Source organism: Lissotriton vulgaris, chromosome 4_1, assembly GCF_964263255.1.
Source record: "Lissotriton vulgaris chromosome 4_1, aLisVul1.2, whole genome shotgun sequence".
Lineage (NCBI taxonomy): Eukaryota > Metazoa > Chordata > Amphibia > Caudata > Salamandridae > Lissotriton > Lissotriton vulgaris.
This window is the reverse complement of record NC_141691.1, coordinates 921,233,826-921,256,863: the sequence shown is the minus strand read 5'-3', so window position 1 is coordinate 921,256,863 and position 23,038 is coordinate 921,233,826. Positions and strand designations below refer to the sequence as shown.

The 23,038-nt window shown below is 46.3% G+C and overlaps 1 protein-coding gene across 1 annotated transcript in view; it reads right to left on the bottom strand.

Moving 5' to 3' along the window:
- SYCP2L (synaptonemal complex protein 2 like) overlaps window positions 1-23,038 on the bottom strand; it is a 1,791,741-nt gene that overhangs the window by 312,404 nt on the left and 1,456,299 nt on the right. The window contains exon 33 of the mRNA XM_086966882.1: window positions 4,057-4,170. Coding sequence (XP_086823008.1) covers window positions 4,057-4,170 — 114 coding nt within the window. The remainder of the gene's footprint in view (window positions 1-4,056; window positions 4,171-23,038) is intronic.

The window sequence follows — 23,038 nt, the reverse complement described above, 5'->3', positions numbered from 1 at the left end:
GTCAGAAACCGGTCCTAGGAAGCTTGAATCCGGTCCAGGGAAGGTGTGGCTTGGCAGTTCGGGTTGGACTGTTCCCATGAGGCACAGGGTCAGAATGATTTGCATATGGCCATGTCTGAACTGAGTGGCAGAGTGGGCTAAAGAACTGTGATGGATTAAACCCAGATCTATTGACTGGGTTTGAGTGTTTGATTGGTTCAGATGCTCCGTCCATCACCACCCCCTTTTGTACCAAATCCCAAGACAGCAGTCAGCCAGGGCAGCCCTGAAGACACTGCACTGGCTTCCAGTACAGTCTAGGATCAAATTTAAAGCCGTCTGTATCGCCCACAGAGCCCTGAATGATAGAGGGCCTGCCTTAATAAAAAAACTGGTTGCTCACTATCCCCAAGGAGGGCCCGAAGATCCTCCGCGGATCTTCTCATGCAACAGAGCAAAATTAAAAGATCAAGATGGGGAGGAAGATCTTTCATGCACCTGGTTCCCAAAATATGGAACTCACTGCCCAGGGATATGTGCATGTTAACCAACAAATTGGCTTTCAGGAAGAGACTCAAAACATTGCTCTTTCCCTAAACTCCCGCCTCAGGCAGCCTGACCGAGTACACCCTTGTTATGCTTTCTCCTAGTGCTGGGAAGCTTAAGGGCAGCTACGCACTTTATAAATCCATAAACATACAGCAGAAGACACCACAGGATTGGAATACAAGAATCGGCTCTCAAATGGATCTGTTCCTTCCCCAGGGGAAGAACCTAAAAGGTCAGGCTGCCACCCTTCACATCAGAGACCAAGAAACTGAAAAGTGGTTTCCCAAAGGGATCATCGCTCAGCCACACTCTTTTCAACATACACATGACACTGCTCTCCAACATAATCTGATCACAATACATCACCGTCATCTACGTCGATGTCACCCAATCATCCTCTTCCTGATGGACAAGACAAACACCACCAGAACCAACTTCACCAACTGCATAACCATGGTGGTAGACTGGATATGAACTAACTGCCTGAAGCTCAACTCTGACAAGATGGTAGTTCTGGTCTTCAGCAACAAGACCTCCCCATGGGATTCCATGTGGTGGTCGTCTGAGCTAGGACCACACACATCCACAGAACACGCAGGAAATCTAAGGGCCCATCCCAGATGACAAGCTCAACATGATGGCTCAAGTGAATGCAGTGTGCGCCTCCTGCTTCCTCATGCTACACATGCTGTGAAAGTTCTTCAAATGGTTGCCTCAGAACACCAGGTGGACCATCACACAAGCACAAGCTTCCGGGGGTCTCGGGCCCCGGTGATAGGATGAGACAAGTGGGTGCCCTAGAGAAGACTACTACATTTAATCCCGATTCTATTTCCCTTAAAGAAGTTGAGTCGGCAATTGAGAGGCTGCCCCCAAACAAAGCTCCTGGTCTTGATAGGCTCCCGGGAGATCTTTTTCGTTCCCAACCTAAAATCTGGGCCCCATACCTGATGGTCTTGTTCAATGCGGTCCTACAAAGCTCGGCATTGCCTGAGACCTGGCTTGGAGCCGAGATTGTTCCAATTTTTAAAAAGGGATGTCCGCTTGCCCCATCTAACTATAGACCAATTAGCTTAATTGACACCACCCAGAAGCTGATGGGGCGAATCCTACTCGATAGATTATTGGGTTGGATGGAGGAGAATAAAATCTTAACCACTGTTCAAGCCGGATTTAGAACAGGGGTCTCGACCATGGACCAGATCTTTCGACTCCAGGTCCTATACTGGAAAACTGCAAGAATAGAGGGTGGCAGCCTCTACCTTGTTTTTGTGGACTTGCGGGCCGCATTTGATCTGGTTCCCAGGGAGAGGCTCTGGACGGTCTTGGAGGAGCTTGGTCTCCCTCCCTATTGGTTAGAAGCCCTCATCAGACTCCATACGGGGAACTATGCACAGATGTGATTGGAAGGAACGGGGAACTATCAGCCCGTTTCCCCGCTACCCGGGAGTACGCCAGGGCTGCATACTGGCCCCCACCCTCTTCAGCCTGTATGTTAATGGTCTGATAGATGTACTTTCTGGCATCAAGGACAACGATGCTCCCCGTCTGGCCACTGGTAGGGTGCCCGCCTTGATGTTCGCGGATGACACCTTGTTGTTATCGCGGACATCAACGGGCATCCAGCGGGTCCTGGACGGGTTTGTGTCTTTTTGTGCCTCACGGGGGCTGGAGGTCAACTTGGAGAAGACTAAGTTCATGATCTTCAATCCCCGAGGCATACCCGCCCAAATCCTACGCTAAATGGAACCTCACTGGAGCGTGTCAAGACTTTTGTATACCTGGGGGTCACATTGACTGAACATTTCACATGGGATCACCAAATTTCTAAATCATCTTTGAGACTGTCCCAGAATATGGGAGGTATAGGCAGATTCCACAGTGCTTTGACCTTTAAACCTGTCACTCCTGCCCTTGAGATTTACAAAATGCAGGTCAGGCCAGCAGCTTTGTATGCCGCAGAACTCTGGGGACACATGAAAGTACATGAGCTATCGAAGGTCGAACATGCCTTCATGCGCCACCTGGTTGCTCTTCCGCAAAGTACTCCCCTCATACCACTACGCCTAGACCTAGGATTGGAACCCATTGACGAGCTGGCAGCTGCACGACCTCTGCTCTATTGGAGAAGGCTTTGGTCCGTGCCGGAGCTTGCATCATTTAGGGCAGAGTTCACTGCAATCTGGGGCCAGCTACAGCACAATAACATACCTTGGCTGGTCCATGTCAAGGCTTTTTTCCATCAAATTGGTATGTCATAACTTTGGGATGCACCGGAAGACTGCTGCATGAGGACGCAAAGGTCCCAAATAGTGGCGGCTGTAAAGTCATACAACCTTAAAACCCTACACTGCTCGACCTCCTTGGGAAGGCTGACCACAGAGGTTTTTTTTTTAAGTTAGCCCCAGGACGGAGGTGTTTCTGGTACAGCCCCCATTCGCAAGAAAACTGTATACTCAATTGAGGCATGGCTCCTTACCGATAGGGGCACTTACATCCAGATGGTCACGCTTGTTGGAGGCCAATTGCCCTGCTTGCAACTACTGGAGGGAAGACATTGTACATATATTTTTCTTCTGCCCCGCATACAGCGGAATTCGGAAATGCTGGATCCTCCCACTGTGTGAAAATTTGGGTTTCAGACAATGTGCCCAAGCTTCAAGAGTTTTAACCTACGATACTGCCCCTCCCATTGTTTTTGCGGTTTCCCGCTTTTTATATGGCATGTGGTGGAGAAGAACTCTTTTTTCTAGTACGAAATAATGCCCCACACTTACCCATTCTCTTATTCTTTGATAACTCATTGTTTAATATGTTTTTAATTTAACTGTATTTGTGGTTTTTATTACTGTGCTTGTACATATTTTATTGCACTTTTATGGTCTTTCGACCGAAATAAAATGATCAAATGACAATGACAAGCACTTATCACTAGCAGGTTTGACCACGGCAACACTCTATGGCAGAATCTCCAAACAACTCCTACACAGACTCCTGACCATCCAGCCACAATACTTGCACTCTACTTGTACTCAACTGCCTACGACATCACACCACACCTCAGGAAGCTTCACTGGGTCTCCATTCACAAACTAAGCCAATTCAAACTTCACACGCACAGATACAAAGCCTTATACAACACAGGACCAGAATACTTGAACAGCCGTGCATACAGCAACTCAGTCTCTCTGCAAAAGCAAAACTGGAGGTTGCTCATTCTCCTATATCAGACCCAGGACATGGAACGACCTCCCTCAAAACATCAGAGTTTCCTCCTCACTTATTGAGTTACTCAAGAAGCTGAAGACCTGGCTCTAGTCTTCCTATAAGCACCTTGGGACCACACTTCTTGCGAAGCTCATGGATACCCTCTCGGGTGATTAGTGCACTAAACAAATCAACATAAAGCAAACCACAGTGGACAGCGTAGAAAATGAACAAGCAAATGAACAGGCAAATGAACAGCTTTGATGTACATCACACAGCTATACATTACTGAATTTAATAATTATGTTATTGTTGCTTTACCTTCATTTGACTTTTCTTCTGAACTAAAAAGTTTTCGTGGTTGTAGATTAATTTCTGGGGTGTGAGTATTTGCCATGTCATCGCTGAATGGTAAATCTTTGGTCAAGCTTTCACCTTGATAGAAATGAGGGGATAAAATAATGTTTTATTTTTTGTATTTCTTTAAGACGGATACATCCTGCTGACATACTAAATCTAAACCTGGATCCTTATGGGAAATCAATTACATGTCAGCTTGTAAAGTCAGAACTCCCCAGTTACTATATGAACTAAAATTAAGATATAACAAAATTTGACTTTAAAACCAGAAAAGTAAATGTTTAACATGCAGTAGTTTTAATATACCAGTATGCAGCCGATTTGAAACTAGCTTTATGTTTAACATATGGTATGTCTCCTACACAGACTTCGATGTTCCTCTGATAGCCAGTTTCCTTTTTACTTTAACCCCTCAAACTGTGAGAGCACAGTATTCCAGGTGTGCTAGCTGCCGACACCAAAGTGATTTTTAATAAATGTTGTAGAACTTACCATTCCGAATTGGTAATGACACCATGTCAGCCTGATCATTTTTCCGAGGCAAACAAGCCTTTATCATATGTTGTGCTCTGACCAGGTCACTGCTTATGAACAGAGGAAGCTCCTTTGCTGCCTTTAGCAGTGAAAATAAAGGAAAAATAAAATGATAACTTGTCTAATTATAATTTTATTTGTTCCTGCTGGGGCGTTTAAGAGGGGCGGATCTGCTCTGTTCTCAGAGCAGGGGGGAGCGGTAGGCACAATGTAAGTGCGAATTAATGTTTGACCAGCCCTCTCGGCCCGGCCTAACATTCATGCACACTTAGCATGTTCACTGCATTACAGTCTGCATGGAGACCATGCCCAGCCTCCCATTCCCTGGTTGAGCACCAAACCTCGGTCCTCAGACTAATCAACGCTGCATTGCAGCATTGTTATTGGCTATGGGGATCCTGAGAGCCAGGGTGCTAACTGTTTCTACAGAAAAAGCATGGTAGAGGACGGAGTATCCGTGATGGAGGCCGGCCAGCCGGCAGGTAAGTGATTTTTTTTTTTTTATCCGTCCTCCTTCCCCCTTCTTGCCCCACTGCTGCTTCCTAGGAGCAGGCTACCCTGGGGATGAACACACCACTTTAAGCATACTACAGGTGTACCAAATACACTTGTCTGTATCTAGATTCAGGCTGTGAGTGCACAGCAAATTCCTTGTTCTTGTTCAGCGCAGAACCTAACAGCAATAACACCTGCATGTGCCATGCTGGTACACAGGCTCTAACTGCAGAGGTACATGCTGCATGTGTGGACATAAAAAGCCTTCCACTACAAGGAAAAACCTACCAACAATTAACGGTCAGTATGTTTGATGAGTTGAGATTTATTCTAGTTCATATTCCTAAAGACTCTGCAAGAGATATGGGTTTGGGCTTAGGATGTTATCAGGCTTGTCCTACTTGCAATGATTCTGCTGCTTCTACAGACTACATCAAGAGGTACATTGTTATGGTGCTTTCACCATTCATGTTCTAGTGAACATGGAGCATCCAAACACCAGTGGCGTAACAAATCTTGAGGGGGCCACCCCTGCAGGGTACGTAAAGGGGCCCCCTTCGGACTCAATCTAGAGCTCCCCAGCAGAAGTGAGGTGCTGAGGTGCCCCCTGGAGGGTGAGGGCCCCCCGCACCGCAGAGGCTGCAGGGGCCTGTGTTACGCCCCTGCCAAACACCCTCCGAGGAGAATGTGGCGACATGCCTGATTTTTACTTACAGTCTCAGGTATGTTTGCCACATTCCCCTGAAAAGGTGACTGGATGCTCCATGTTCCCTAGAATACAAATTTGTTTGATGCAAATCACGTGTTTTCTAACTTGTGATCAAATGTTATTCCTGATATGCATTAGGATTAGGGCTGCAGCATGGTCATGGTGGGAGTCATTGTTCTTCTAGTAATAATTTCAACTGGCTGCGCATTAGAGATGCAATAACAGCCGGAAGTATTTTTCTGTTCTTCTAGTCTCAAAGATTTCTTCAATGTTGAGGGCTTTGGTACATGCACTTGCATCATTACAAGACTTGCATATTCTTCTGTACAGACTGCCTGAAGCGAGGTTGTGTACTCTGTCGGAAAGACACCTCATACTCCTATTCCTTTGCTACAATGGCCAATTTCTTATTCAAAGAGGCCAACTGCTGAAGCAAAGGAATAAGTAGCGTTTGATTAATTGTTACTTTGCATCGTACCTACAATCATACACAAAAAAAGCTGACATTACTATTAGGTACAGTTTACTTCACCAATTCTGATTTTTTTGCTGTATCAAACATGGCTTGGCTGGGATCTGTCTGCCCCAGGAATGATTGGAAAACACATGGGCGTTGTGAGAAGGTGGATTATTATTGGAGGATGAATGGTAGTCCACCACAAGTAATAAAAGCACTATGCTTATTAGGTCCAGTAAAAGTTTCAGTAAATAAACCTGAGCTCAACACCTGGTAGCTTTGGCACAGTCTTAACTTAAATAAAATGTAAAGCATTTAAAATTACCAAAAAAGGTAAGTCAAAAACGCAACAGAAAAAATACCACTCCAATGTATTGCAATAGAGAGTATTTGAATGAACAAATTAAGAACAAAATGACAAAAATCCAATAAGCAGAACTGAAGATATTACTTTTTTAGTTGAATTAAGTTTAAGCTGCAAAAAGCACGAAATGCCAAATGCAGGCAACCAATTGTACTACACCAGGCCAAAACGAAAAGTGAAGGGTGACTGCAATAGAGCACAGATTAGATACAGATACCAGGTTTGACCGGGTAGGATTTTTTACCTTCTGACTTTGTGTCAAAAATCCTCAGTGGGGCAAGGCAGCAGGCGGTGGCAGAGATGGGTTCATGAGGCCAGATAGTCATCAAACAAAGACCCAATGAACCTGTTGACTTTTGGCAGGAAATTTGCAAGTAGGAGAAATTCAAAATTCAGGGCCAAGGAAGGTCCTTCAGCAGCAGATATCTTTGAAACCCTCGCCAGGTGTAGATTTCTACTTTCAGACTGTCAATTTTTGTGGCGTGAACTCTTTCAGTGTAGCAACAGTGACTGTTACAAAGGCCCCCGCAGTGAGGAAGGGGCCAGAGCTCCAGGGGGCCACCTCAGCACAGTTCCCTGGCCCGAGAGATCAGGCGTGAGTCCAGAAGTTGTCCCCTACCTGTACTTTGCAGGGGGTCCCCCTCAAGTTTCGTTATGCCACTGCGCAGCAAGGCTGCAAGTTGTAGCCGAGCAGGGCACCATGAAGCTGGATATCTTACCCACGAGGTCCTAATGAAATGTATTTGGTGCTAAGGAAAAGCTCAGAGTGAGAGCAACCTAAATCTTTTGCTGAGGGGCAATGCACCTTTACAGAATTGACTTCAAAGGTTGGTCTTCGTCTTCTGTTCGTTCTCCAGGCAAAACTGCTTGAAAAAGTTACCAAGTACCAGCTTTTAGGGATAGGCAGGAGTAGCATAGTCAGACACTTATCAAAGGGACCCAGGACCTTAGGGACACAACTTAGGGGTCAGGACTCACTCCAGTCAAAGCCACCAGCAGGGTCCAGGACAGATCAAGTTTGAACTGGCCAGCTGAACCCTTCAGGAAAGCAGGCTTTTTGCAGCTTTCAAGTCCCTGTAGCATAACAGGTCAGCTAACTGACCCCTGCTGTCCACTTCTCAGTCCTGGTTACAAGTGGGAGCAGGTCCAGACCTTGTGGGTCTTCTGACAGGTCACAACAGCAGGTGCAATTTTTCTTCTGTCTTCCACAGGTCCTAAGTTGTTCTGAAAGTGGTACTGAGGGTTTCACATGTAATCCCAGTGCCAGCCTATGGGCAGGGGAAACTCCTCACCACTCCATATCCAATTGGGTGAAAGTTCCCAGGGGTGACCCTACCCAGTTTTGCAGCACTTCCTGTGTCTTTTAGTGTACACTACTCCACAGCCCCCCTCTCTACCTAAAACCAATAGGCCAGAACCCGTTTTCCCCTGTGCAGAGCTCAACGTGCCTGCCCAGAGGGGTGGCTTTGATAATAGGCAAATCCTCCCTTGTGGTTACTCAAAATTGGTTCTAGGGGCAGCTCCTTTCCCAATGGGATTAGCGCCTTGCAGTTAACTGGACAATTAAAGGATAAGTCTCAGGTGTGATCTACATCTGCTTGTGCACGGGTAGGCCTCCTTTGAAGATACTGAGGTTCCTGGACACAGCCCAGATGGCCATCCTCTCAGGTAGTAAAACATCTGACACCAAAACCTCTTGTCCACTGTGTGGGAAAAATACTCATTTCACCACAGGTGAACCATCAACCCAGGTGACATGAACACTGTCAGAAAGGCACTTTTGGTCAAGGCAAAGAAATGCCAACTTTCTAAAAGTGGACGATAAACAGATGGTATGCACTCAGCTTAAACAAGTATGACTGCAAATTAAAACAGTAATAGTAACACTATTAAGTTCAGTGTGCACCTGAAGCACAAGTTACTACTTGTGTAACGATATATCTGTAAGAGACATTAGTTAGTGATAGATTCCTTTCCTTAGAATATCCCCAGGCGTCAGACTGGATCCGGAAAGTTTTGCGTAGCAGTACCCTTGCGTGTCGGTAGGCGTCGTCTGCGGCTCCGTGTCCGTCGTAGGCGCCGTGATGACGGACGCGGAGCCGCAGACGACGCCTACCGACACGCAAGGGTACTGCTGCGCAAAACTTTCCGGATCCAGTCTGACGCCTGGGGATATTCTAAGGTAAGGAATCTATCACTAACGTGTCTCTTTCAGATGAGTTGGTACATCCCACCTCCTACTTGAAAAGGGAAAGTAACTAAGACAAAGGTCATAGACTTCAAATGCACTACTTTTTCGATGAGTTTTCTTAGTACCGCAGCGCATTCTCTTGCTTTTCACTGGCAATACATATAGAATTCCTTATTTCGGTGTCTGATTTCAGTGCGAAATGAACACACCCTGCCGATTCGTTTAAGCTGTGTTACTTTGTCGCCTCCAGGTAATTTTTATTGCTTGGGAGGTGTGCACATTGTGGGATGCATGCAATTTTAGCACAGATACAGTGTGCACTGCATGATTTTAGTGAGTAGTCACACGTGGTGAGGCAAACAACGGTCTTCCTGAGCACTTTTCAATTTAGTTTACTCGACTTAGGCTTTTGACCAGAGCGGCCAGTTCAGAGCACTAGGTTTTTTGTTTGCTCGCACTTTCCTTAGATTTTTTGAATTTACTATGATGCGATTTGGTGCACCGGGTGTTGGAGTCTCGTTCTATCAGCTGTACTCAATCTTCACCCCAATATCCGGGAGGTTTTTCTTTTCATCTGGTTACTATTGCGAATACCTTTTCTGTTCTTGCTTTTGTGCTTCCAATAGGTCTGTACTGTTCTTCAATCCTAGAAATGTATATACAAAGATATTATGTTTATTTACTTGTAGGTTACAATGAAGAAGGGCAGTTGTTCATGACCGAAATGCATTGGGACTCTTGTAGAATCTGTGAGATGTATGCAACCATCATTCTTCGCAATTGATTGAAGGTCCCTTAGAGAGAAACACAAAGTTTGCTCAATAAAAAAGATTTTTTGAGCCATCGACAACAGTTTTTGTATTATTTTGTTGTTCACTTATACCTGTGATACTTTGGTTAATCATTTGTATCTTTGTATACCCATGCATTTGTGATATCTGATTACTAGTAGAAGAATATGTGATACTCCCCTTGAGAGTGCTTTAAAGTAGTGCACTTGAAGTCTATGACCTTTGTCTTAGTTACTTTAACTTTCTAAAAGTGGCATTTTAGAAATAATCATCCAAAATCTGATGTGACCATTAAGTTACAATTAAAAGGAATCCTTAAATCATCTTTCTAACTATTCACAAACTGAAGTTATGCATTATAAGGTGCTACAATCTAACCCAGCCATGTCTGAACTGGGGTGGCAGAGTGGGCTAAAGAATGGTGAGGAATTAAACCCAGATCTTTTGGCTGGGTGTGAGTGTTTGATTGGTTCAGATGCTCCGGCCATTACCACCCCCTTTTGTACCGCTTTTGGCCACAGTAAGTGTGGCAGGGTATGCTCAGACGTGAGTCCCTTGCTCACTTTGCCACTGGATTCAAGCAAGACGCGCTGAACACGGATGGAATGCCAGAAACCGGTCCTCGAAGCTTGTTTCTGGTCCAGGGAAGGCATGGCTTGGCAGTTCGGGCTGGACTGTTCCCATGAGGCACAGGGTCAGACTGATTTGCATATAGCCATGTCTGAACTGGGGTGGCAGAGTGGGCTAAAGAACGGTGATGGATTAAACCTGGATCTTTTGACTGGGTGTGAGTGTTTGATTGGTTCAGATGCTCCATCCATTACCACCCCCTTTTGTACCACTTTTGGCCGCCATAAGTGTGGCAGGGTATGCTCAGAGGTGAGTCCCTTGCTCACTTTGCCACTGGATTCAAGCAAGCCGGGCTGAAGACTCTTGGAATGCCAGGAACCGGTCCTCAGAAGCTTGTTTCCGGTCCAGGGAAGGCATGGCTTGGCAGTTCGGGATGGACTGTTCCCATGAGACACAGGGTCAGACTGATTTGCATATAGCCATGTCTGAACTGGGGTGGCAGAGTGGGCTAAAGAACGGTGATGAATTAAACCCAGATCTTTTGGCTGCGTGTGAGTGTTTGATTGGTTCAGATGCTCCGGCCATTACCACCCCCTTTTGTACCGCTTTTGGCCGCAGTAAGTGTGGCAGGGTATGCTCAGACGTGAGTCCCTTGCTCACTTTGCCACTGGATTCAAGCAAGACGCGCTGAACACGGATGGAATGCCAGAAACCGGTCCTCGAAGCTTGTTTCTGGTCCAGGGAAGGCATGGCTTGGCAGTTCGGGCTGGACTGTTCCCATGAGGCACAGGGTCAGACTGATTTGCATATAGCCATGTCTGAACTGGGGTGGCAGAGTGGGCTAAAGAACGGTTATGGATTAAACACTGATCTTTTGACTGGGTGTGAGTGTTTGATTGGTTCAGATGCTCCGTCCATTACCACCCTCTTTTGTACCGCTTTTGGCCGCCATAAGTGTGACAGGGTATGCTCAGACGGGAGTCCCTTGCTCACTTTGCCACTGGATTCAAGCAAGCCGGGCTGAAGACGACTGGAAGGCCAGAAACCGGTCCTCGGAAGCTTGTTTCCGGTCCAGGGAAGGCATGGCTTGGCAGTTCGGGATGGACTGTTCCCATGAGGCACAGGGTCAGACTGATTTGCATATAGCCATGTCTGAACTGCGGTGGCAGAGTGGGATAAAGAACGGTGTTGGATTAAACCCAGATCTTTTGACTGGGTGTGAGTGTTTGATTGGTTCAGATGCTCCATCCATTACCACCCCTTTTGTATCACAATCTAACCCAGGGCTTGTTAATGGGAAAGCCAGCCTTCCCACAGTGAAAAACAGCTTTGAAGATTTTTCACTGCCAGGGCATGTAAAACTACATATGCCTTACATTTTACCTACTTTACACCCTCCCCTACGTGCATTTATGGACAATTTTAGCCATGATCTTTTTTTAAAGGGAATGTTATGGCCTGGCATAAGTTTTCATTTTGGGGTATAGGAGTGTCCTTTGAGCCCTGACTCTCTTGTTGTTATATAAGTTTTCCTTTGCCAAGTCAAACTTGCAGTTATAAAACTGTCTGCCAAGGCTGCAGAGGCAGGCCGAGAGACATGTTTGTATTGACACTTTAGTGGTGGCACAATATGTGCTGTAATTCACTCACAACATTTAACTTACAGGCCCTGGGTACACTTTTGTAGTATATACTAGACACTTACGGGTGAGTTAAATATGCCAAATTAGAAGGGTACCTAATTGTACACAATAAACAAATTAAAAAATGAGGGCTACTGTTCCTAAAAAGAATGAGTATCGACCAGGCATCTGTAAGGCGGCAGCCAGCAGGACTGTTTAATGTGTAGCTAATTGTGCCATGTTTTAGGGGTCACTACACATACACTAGACAGCAAAGTCCCAGTATGTAGAGTCAAAAAAGCAGCAGACAAATCTAGCAAGAAAATGGGGGTGATCAAGCAAAAAGGGACATTTTCCTACACACAGCTATTGCGTTTCCCAGCCAGGTCATGTTTGAGCAGATTCTACAGATTCAACCCCATTTCAGTTGAGCAACTTTACACTTTCAAATGGTGAATAGCCAAGAATACTAAAGTTACTCAAATTTTAAGACTAAAACTTACTTGTGAAGATTTACTCATATGTATGTTTAGCTTTATGATCAGCCCCCTGTGTTTCCTTCCCACTCTCTCACATGCGGAAAATTAACGAATTACTTACCTTCGGTACCGATGTTTCTGAGAGAGACCCGACGGAGCGGCAGGAAGGCTCAATAAGGGAGCGTTTGTACCAGTTGTAATTAGCAGTCTGAAAAACTGCACCTTAGATGCCAAGCTCATGGGGCTCTATCACGCATAATAAATAGACCAAATTTTGGGTTTTTTTCACAGAAGGGCTCATTCAAGCCTTGAAAATACACAGACTAGCCAATTTTTGCTAGCCTGTTTTAGGAAAGTAGGCATATGACACATAGATTTATCATTTTTCTAGAGTGTAGTAGGGATCAACATATGTCCTGATGAGTAAAGCAGTGGGGACTGCTTACGAAACAAGTAGGGTATAGTAAATATCCCTACCACAACCCCATTTTAACATTCTCAGCTAGAGAAGTGAATACATCGTTTTTTCTACTAGACAGGGAATTTTTAACATCTTAATTTTTTCACATATCTTCACCCCCTACCACTCACTTTTTTCACAACACACATAGCCTGACTCCACAAACAACAAGTGCTGCAGCGTAGTTCGCAGGTTGAAGCACGCCCCGCCCTGTAGAGGGATGGGAAGACCCCCATGATGAAGCACGACACTATGGGATTCATAGTGTGTGAGGGGTATTTTAAAAACACATAGTGCTTCTCCTTGTCATCAACAAGGTTTAGCAACACTGACCACTACCGTCTTTTCACAATTTATTTATTTTAAAAAACCTATAAAAAATTGATAGAATCTTATTGACTAAAAGTATCTGGGAGAGACGCATTGTAGCCGCAGATTCCTTAACTTAGAATAGCCCGAAGGGTCAGATTGGATCTGGAAAACGTTATCCCCAGCAGTACCTCTGCACGCCGGAAGGCGGAGTTGCTCGGCTCCATCCTGACTCCGTCCATGAAAGTGACGTCAATGGAGCCATATAAGACCCCACCCCTCCCAGCATTCTGAAGTCAGTTTTCTACAGTTAAACGTTTCCGCGCCACAATGCAGAGCCACAACAGAAACTGTGAGAGTATAGGAACAGTGCGTCAAAAAAAGCAAAAACCTTTGAAACAACAATGAAAAGAAAACAGAGAATGAGAAACAACATCATGCTGACAGAGTACTCAACATTGGAAGGTACTGAAGGGAGTGAACAGAGCACCCGCCCTAGCAAAAGACATCAAAGCGAAGAGCAGTGTCCCCCCTAAAAGGCAATGGCAGGGGAAACGAATGTCATGACAAACAAAGGACAATATGCAATCACAGGATGTAACTGCATGAAAAACAGTCTGTAACCACAGGATGTAACTGTAAAGGACCACAAAACTGGAACAACAGGACGCATTGCAAGTAACCAGAAGTGAACAACAACATAGAATGTGCACGACACCCCCACAGTGACCTATGAGCTGTAGCACAGTTATGTAGTACCCCAACCCAATCGAGATAAAGAAGACCCCAAAGTATGGGGAGAAACAAAAGAGGGCGGAGGAAGGGTAGAAGAAAAAGAGAATGTTACACCGAAAGAACGTCTAAAAACACATAACTGAGCCACCCAAGTACAGGAATGGGTGGAGAGCTAACGTGCCAAAACAGAATGAAACACCCTGCCCCAGAGATAGGGAAGCTAGAGCACCCCTCAGGAAGACCAAGTCCACCTGTAGAAGGCAAGGTGTTAGAACCCCATCTGGAAAGGTCCTCGCAGAACGGGGAGGATGGGTGGGCGTCAATGAATCTGTTGCTAGACTATGTCTCTACCAGATACATCCTTACTGAAGGTAAGTAACTCATTCATCTGCTCGAGACATCTAGCCGCAGATTCCTCAACTTAGAAAAGATACCAAAGGTATCCCCAAAGGAGGAGGGTCTTCGACCGAAACCCATCAAGTGTCCAAAGGACGTAGTCCATCAAAAACAGTAACTGAAACAAGGTGGGGGTAGCAATGCCAGCATGGCTGACACCAAACCCATAAAGCTTAGCATTGCCAGCGTAGCGTACACCAGACCAAGAAGTTCAGGGAGGAGCATGAGCATGGGAAGTAAAGTACCACCATCCGTCAGAGGACGGCACGAGTCCACTGTCGGTCAGACAGGGATGAAAAAAATCACAGAACCAGAATGGTCAGTGCACAACGCCATAACTTCTACAATAAGAGGTAAACTGAGTAAAGGATCCCAGGATCCGTAAGAGACAAAGGCCCAGCGAAGTGACGTAAACATGATGACAAATTCAGAAAACATAATGTGAATGGCACAACATCAGGTTCCCACAAATGACATGTCAGGGCAGAAGGTATCATGCTGACATGTCATTTGTGGGCATTTGTGACATACAAACTACGACTACCAGAAGATACAGAGGTGCGAATTAGAAGACTAAACGGAATGGACCTTGTGTACAGTGAGAACCACACCACACAATGTATCACTCAAAGAAGCGGAACAGCAACAGCATGTTTGCATCGACCGAGAAAATGGGCGCAGCACCAGGTAGCCAACCAGTCAACCGTACCCACAGGTTCAATGAACAGTAAGTCGGACACAGCGAAAGCTATCTCCGATGAGGGAGAGAGACAAAAGATAGATAGAAAAACAGAGAGGAAATCTGGGACAATCCCCAGAAACCACCGCAGGGAAACCCTGCATGCTTGCCAACTCACATGCGTACACCGCACATAGAATTATATGAAAAAGTCAAGACATTGACAACCATGGGGGAACTGGAAGAGTACCCCTAAAGAATAGAAAATCACCCAAGAGGTACCAATGGCACCAATGTGAAACATATCAGGACATTCAAGTCCAACCAAACAAGAAAGCAAACCCAACTCCACGATCGGGAAGGAAAAATCAAACCACTGTGCCACAGGCAGGAATACTGACCACAGCAGAGGCCAGTAGGATAAACACCTGAGCCATGAGAGGCAATAAACAGAAAAACCCAGCCTAGTCCAGGGAGTGGCAGAAATAAGCAAGGACACAAGGTAAAATGCAACATGGAGCCGTCGTGGTGAAGACTCTACTGCCCATAGGCAAAACCCAGGCAGGGTGTGCCCAAGCCCTTCCCAACACCAGGGAAGAAGACAACAGGAAGAGAACGCAGCCAAGACAGTGGCTCAAGGAACACCACTGGTCCCCCGGGAAAGCACACACCCGCAGTGTGGACCACATATGGTGCCCACCCAAAACACAGAAGAACCGATCCGGAGCTGAACGGAACAAGCGCCCACAGGAGCGGGTACCCACGCCCAAGACAGCCAACAGTGCAAGTGGTAGAATGAAGCTGGAAAGATGAGCCTAATGCAAGGCAGGACGACGTGAAACCCCCTGTGGCGAGTCGGATACGGCAGAACTCCAACAATGTGCCGGAGCAGACTGCGTCCACAGACGCATGCGAGTGCAACGGAACAACCATGGGCAGCACTATAGGAGCTCCAGGTGAGGGCCACGTCAGTCCATAGGTCTCAAAAGGAGGCGGCATCCCACCACATCAGGAAGTATGGAACACAGCTTAACCCACAGGAAAAATCCCCAGAGGGACAGAAAGAAAGAAGAGAACTCCAAAGGAGCTTCCGAAACTTCCTGGCAAGGAAGAGCAGCTACACAATAGTGAACGAATACCCCACATAGGGTATGTCACATTCCTATAAAAAGCAAGAGACACCTCTTGAGACAAGCTCATAGGCAGAGGTAAAAAAGAACCATATAAATAGCTGGCCCAGCTGTACCAAAGGAAGGAAAAAACATGACTGAACAGTCTGTATGGAAATTAATGGCTTGAACCCAGAAACGGAAATCATAAAAGCAGTGACAAAACTGCGTACAAAAACAAGTCCACTATAGAGGACTAAAAACCTGGCAGTCATGGAAATCCAGATAGGAGGAGCCGGACCACTGATTAGGCATGCTCATCAAACAGATGGACTCCATCAAAGGACAGAACATTCTCGGGAAACTGCCATCGTGAAGCCATGCATGGCGACGCAGAGCAACTGACCAGGCCATAGCTCGACTCACGGAGTCAGTGGTGTCCATGGCTGAATGGACAGAAAACTGCGCCATGTCACGGCCATCCCAATTAATGCGGTCCAGGTCATCACGAGGACCCTCTGGTGAAGAAGGAAGGAGCTGTCCAAATAAGTCCCAAAGGGCAAAAGTAGCCCGAGCAAACATGCACGTCTTGTTAAGGGACCAAAGTTCTGAGCTACTGGACGCAAAAACATCACGGACACATGACTCCAACGACCTAGACTCATGAGTGGGAGGAAGCAAGGGGGGAGGTGAGGAAGGGAGCACTGCCTGGACTACAAGTCCATGACCCCAAGATGGAGGGACAAACAGGCAGGGTCATCTGGAGCCGGACGTTGGCGATGTGCAATAGCACTATCCAGGAAGTTACCCGATGAGGGTCTGGCCCAAGTCCCCAGAATGACATCATACAATGACCCACCAAAAGGCTACAAGGGCTCCACATCCACCATACCCTGGTGGAGAAGATACAACAAAGGATCTGAAGGCAGGGAGACAGAGGTCGGCTCCATCTGCAAGATATCCGCAGCCCTGCGAACAGCCCTCACAAACTCTGCACTAGCCTCCGTGACCATCCGAGGAGGAGACAAAGTCATCCGTTGGTGACAGCTGCAGGCTAATTCATCCACCCAACGACAGAGGCCCTGCAGAAGAATGAGCTGACCAGTGCCCCATGGGCCCCTGCTCCGTGGAGCATTGAAAAAACCATGGGGGTGGAGAACCCACTGGGGTCACCTCCTCCAACAGCAGAGGAAGAGCCGGGGACGAAACCGACGTCGACTGACATCTAGACAGCATTGTAACGACGTTGATGACCCCAGAAGAGGTCTCGGCCGTCTAACATCGGACCGGCGTCGACTCGACCTCCACCAAGGCAGGAGCCAGCTGGAAGGTACAAAGTTGACTCTGAGTCATTCTCCTGGCTGCAGCAGCATCCAGTAATGACGCAGGGAGCCCCGTAGAACTGTGCAAAGACGCACCTGGAGAACTAGATGTCTGAGGGGGATGCCCCTCCGGGCCATGTCCCGACATCGCAGTTACCCCGGAACCAGAGTCAAGGTACTCAGTTGGTACCAAGGGCAAATACCCCCGCCAGTGAACTCCTGACCGGAGTCCTTACCCCCACTGTGGGGCTCGAAGGCACGCCCGGGAGAAGGGGTGACCTAAAGATGGCCTGCAGAGCCCTGGAATAGGCCTCCAACTGGGTCCGAGTCACCCCAGCACCAGGAAACTGTGGGTAGGAGTGGGCCAACTCCTGAGGGTCCGTGTCCGGTGAAAACTGGGAGCAGCGGACCCGAGTCACGCTTGTGCAAGGTCGACCACCTCTGTGGTTTCTTTCGGTGCTTACCTGAGGCAGGTGAGCTACATCCATGGGAAATACTCCGGAGCCTGTACCGAACAGGAATCTCCGTGTAGGAGAAAGAACTGCACCGTTGGAATCCTTCCGCTGGAGACGGAGGCTGGAGCCGTGAGGATTCTGACTGGGACAACTGGGCAAACATAAATTTCATCTGTCGTTCCCGCAGGGACTTTAGCTTCAGCTGCTGGCAGGCGAACTCAACAAGAGTCATAGTGCTCATCCAAGCAACACATACAGATCTCATGTAGATCCGTCACCGATATCTGCCATGAATAGGACGCATAGGACTTAAAGCCTGCAGGCATCGACACACTGTTCCAGATGCGAAAAGGTGTCGTAAAGACCTGAGATCAAAAAAGGGCAGAAGAACCACTTCTCCTGGATCCGCATTGGGAGGCGGAAAGAAAGAAAACTGACGTCAGCATGCCGGGTTGGGGGGTCTTATATGGCTCCATTGACGGCACTTCCGTGGACGACGTCAGGACGGAGCCGGGTGACGCCGCCCCCTGGCGTGCAGATTTACTGCTAGGGAAAAAGTATTTTGGATCCAGTCTGATGACTAGGGCTATTCTAAGTTAAGGAATCTACGGCTAGATGTCTAAGAGAAATGGTAATGCAATGCTTAAAGCTAATTACTATTGATGACACCCAGGGGCTGGCGCTGCTACCTTTTCAACTTCGTTTGTACAGTTCATCTTCTACTTGTGGCCTTCAGTGGAATGGCATATTTCTGTGAGATCATGGGACACACCACAGGGTAGATGTGTAGATAAGCAGGTTGCATCTAAAGACCCTATAGACCAGCAACATGGGCTTGATTTTAGCCAGTACGTCTGCCAGCTTGCAAGTACAAACACAGAGTGTAAATTGCATTAGTTATAGAGCCTCTCAAGTCAAGAGAACTGATCAGTGTGCCATTGTCAGTCATGTAGAAATCTGCATTTACCGTTCCAGTCCATGATAAATGCACATTTCAAATGTTCCAGTCAAGTGATCCAGAGCTGGGATGCCTAAGCTTGTATCAGTGCTCGACACAGATTGACAGCACCTCGGTTTTGTTGTTCAGTCTAAAAGAAGGCAGGTATTTACTCCTCTGCCCTCTCATTTTAGGGCTGGCATGGTGGTGGACACAGACAGTCTGCATCCCCAGTAATCACAGCAGTCTAGATTCTTTCCTTCAGGTTGATGCAAGGGAGTACGGGTCCTATTGGGTTGGGGAGAGACACCACCATTTTGCTAAGTAATTCAGCTTTCCACATGTTGAGTATTTATGCCTTTTTTTTTACACCATCAGGTTGAGGGGCATCCCCTCAATAAGACCCACATTTAGACGATCATTCTGTTCCCTCTGAATGACTATGTGATCCGTCTCGTGGCTGGCTCTTTTCTAAACTCTCCACGTTTTAGGGGAGTTTCAGAGTACGCTCATATTTGATGGTCATGAAGACGATAATTGCCTCTTTTAGTGGCTCTCATGTGACAGTAAGTGGGATGACATCTAGACTTACTTGTGGTTAACGTAACATTAGCCTTCAGAAGACAGAGGATTGACAGCCCAGTGATGTGTCCTCTCGTCTTTGTGAGGATGATAAACTGCACAAGCAATGAGTTCTCTCAGCTAGGTAGAAAAGTTGTAAGGTGTCTCGGTTGTCCATTTGCTGTACTCTTCATATCATTAAATCTTTGTCAACTGGGTTGATGTACGGGCTGACATGCACATTGAGGACTTTCACCATGTCAATATGATCCCATATCTGCATCAGTATCTCAGGAGGCCCTGAAACAAATCTTTCACATGCCTAACGTGGTGATGGGCAGATGGTTCCAACATGGATGCCAGCACCATCACCTTTTGACTCATCACTGCACCCCCATGACGTGTGGGTGCAACATGCCAGGCGCATGAAATGCTCACTAATAGAATGTTTGGTGACAGAAGTAGCTGAATATGAGTCACAGACTAGTGATTGCCGCAGTTGTGATCTTTCTGGGGCAACGGTGATGCAATGTAAAGATGCAGAACTCTTCCACGTTGGTGCACAAAAGCTGTCAACTGTTCACTGTAAAGTAGCTTTAATTGCCCCACACACCGAGCCAGGCAAATAAGGAATGTACATATATCCTAGAGATGCAAGCCAGGCTGCACCAGTTAATAGATGACACTCACAGTTGTGTTGCTATGGAAAAGATGGATAAGGGTTAAGCAAGATATGATAAATTAAACAGGCGCAAAACTCACACGACGAAATTATTTTTCCGGTAGACTTGTACTAATCATATGCTAGTGGGTATATTTATTTCCAAACAAGTCCAGGGTTGTAAGTATCGTCAGTAGGATGATCTTCAAGTGGTAGTCAAATACAGCTTGCTGAGCCCCTTTTCCAAGCCAGTTTATTCAGCCACACAACAATTCTACGAGTAGGGATTTTCAGGGATGCTACCAACGGAATTCCAGTGCATTGAGGTCCTTCGTGTTTGCTTTTAATGAAAAACAAGGAAATAATCTACACTTCTATGTGGGTGCTCTAGCTATGAAGACAAAAGTAAACTGTGGTTGGAACTTAAATTGAAACCACGCCCATTTCTTACTGCTGTGACAAAATATGTATACACGAGTAAGATTACCCAATAAGGGCTTCTATGACCACACAGTTAAGTTCAAGATCTTCTGCAGAGTTCACATTTTCCATTCTAAAGACTATAACAAATGTGCATTGCATCATGAAGAAACCGGTATTCCCGGCACGTTCAATTTTGACAGTGAGTTCCTAGGACATAACTATTTTTGCTCTGCATTTTATTTTCCCAGATAGAGTATAAAACTAAAACTTTTCCAGCATCATTCTGAACAAAAAGAAGGCAGAGCAGACACACTTGTGACACGGGGGGAACGAATAGATGGCCATAACACTGGTGTGTCCGAATTAAACATTTCCCTTAAGTGAGGCCAGCATTGCCACAAGTGTGAGGAGAGGCACACCACTGTGATTTTTGCTAACCTAGAGTTGACCGACCCTTGTAACTAGCGGGCGTGAAGTCATCATCTTTCAGTATTGCAAGAAAGTAGGCTTGCAATTCTTATGTTTTTCCTTACGCGTGTCTGACTTTGCCCTTTACTTACCCGAAGAGTGCAGTCTGGAGCATTTTTTTTTTCCTCAATCAGGTTATGACATCCAATTAAAGGATATGAAAAATAGGTTTTTAGACCCACTATCGTATCCGGCTCCTAGTGGGATAACCAGGGTATGGTTTGAAATACAGAACGAGAGACATACGATTTTTGAAGGGATGAAACCCACAAACGAATGCTTTTTGCCCTCACCTGAGATTAGATTATCCACTTCCCCTCCCAGAGAAGGCTGGAAATGTTTGTTTCACCAGCGCAATCATTAGTAAGAAGGGGTGGAGAATGTAGAGTGACAACCTGGCCTTTCCTATACAACGAATAGCATTCCCACACCCAGGGAGAGCTGAGCGTGGCCAGGGGTGTAAATAAAGGGCAAACTCGAGGCCACTCCACAAGATAAAGCAGCATACATCTGCATGTCTATTTTATTCATTGGCTCCTCTGAGGGCTAGTTGGCATTGAGGGCAGCAGACGCCACACTTGCGACAAGAACGGTGGCGACCTGTCTCTCAGGGTCCAGCTGGACCTGTGGTTCAGCGGTCAAACTGGCCATGTTAACCAACCCAGAAAGGAGTCGGTGAGCCGAAGCGATCTACCATCGGGTGAGAAGCCCCTCCGAAGCAAGCTGGCCGTGTTCCTGGCAGGTGAGCTGTGTGACAATGTGAGCAAAATAGGCAATTAATGATACAACCAGGGAGGAAAAGTATGAAAAGCACAACAACCAATTAAAAAACACAAAATTGCATTTATTTCTAAGTGTACATATTCATGTTAAAAACATTTAATACAAGAACATAAAAACCAGAGGAGGAAGATGGCGGCCGGCTAACACGCTCGGTCGGGAGCTCTGACCACCAGCCAAATGAGGATTAAAGATTGACCTTCCTGCAAAAATACTTTACGGACTCTTATGAGGAGGAATTAGTGCAAAGCTGAAACCCACGATTGAAGGAGGAAAAACGCTCGGAAAACGGCCGTTCAGCAGAGGCGCAAAGAAATGGTAGATAGATACCGGCTGATTTCAAATCGGAGCTTACCGTTTGAACTGGGATTCCCGCAGCGGCAGCAGCTGTCTTGCCCGAGCGCCGGAGCCTGGGTGAATGCGCGAAAAGCAACGTGGAACTGTCGGAGGGCGTTCCAGAGAATCCCCTTCCAGTTCCGGGGCTCGAGCGGCAGGGTCAGCGGGAGAGAGTCGGGAGACGCACAAGATTGCAAGCCGAGTAAGCAAAACGATACCTGGGGTCAATTTCAGGCGATAAAGAAACGCGAAGGGCACACTATAAGGCACATTATAAACATCAAGCTGCAGAGTGTAATTTTAAAAGATTCACGGCTAATGAGCTCGAAAAAAGATACTTCGCTGCAGGTAACAGGGAGAGGCATTTCTTGCAGATCAGCAGATAATTGGAGATCAAGGAGCCTCAGAAGTAATAAAATCAGAGCACACTACCAGCTCAGAAATTTAAAAAAACATACCCAGTGGTGGGACAGATAAATTGAAGAGAGCAACGCCAGATTTAATCACAGACTGTTACATTCAAGAGAGCATTGGAAAAAACAAAGAGGAAAGCCTCACTCAAATAAAACCCAAACTAAGGGTGTATAATACAAGAGCCAGGACAATAGAAAAAAAACCTGAAGACCCTGAAACCAATATAATAACAGCAGTAGGAAAAACTCAAGATCTGGAAGGAGGAGTGACATCCACTTATTGTTTAAGGAATCGCAAGCTTGCATCACAGTTTGAACCGCTAAAAAAAGGTGCGTCCCCCAGAGCAACTAAGCGAAGTCAGAGAGTATTACCAAAGTTAGCAGAGCTGTCGGAAAATATTAAAATAAGATCTACAAGACCAAAGCTCCCCACGAATCGAAAAGTTAAAATTACTCCTTCCCTGCGGTCGTATTTTAAGGTTCAACAATCTGTGCAAGTAAGAGGTGGACATTTCTCTATACAGAGCGAGCCCATTGAACCATTAGTAAGTATTGGACCACACCTAGAAAGTTTGCCCACACATAATAAAGTCTTAAGTAATGTGAGTGGTGAGCTGATTTCAGAAAATACCGAGAGTGAAAAACCAACTATTCAAGTCAACAGGACTCCGATTAACACACACTTAA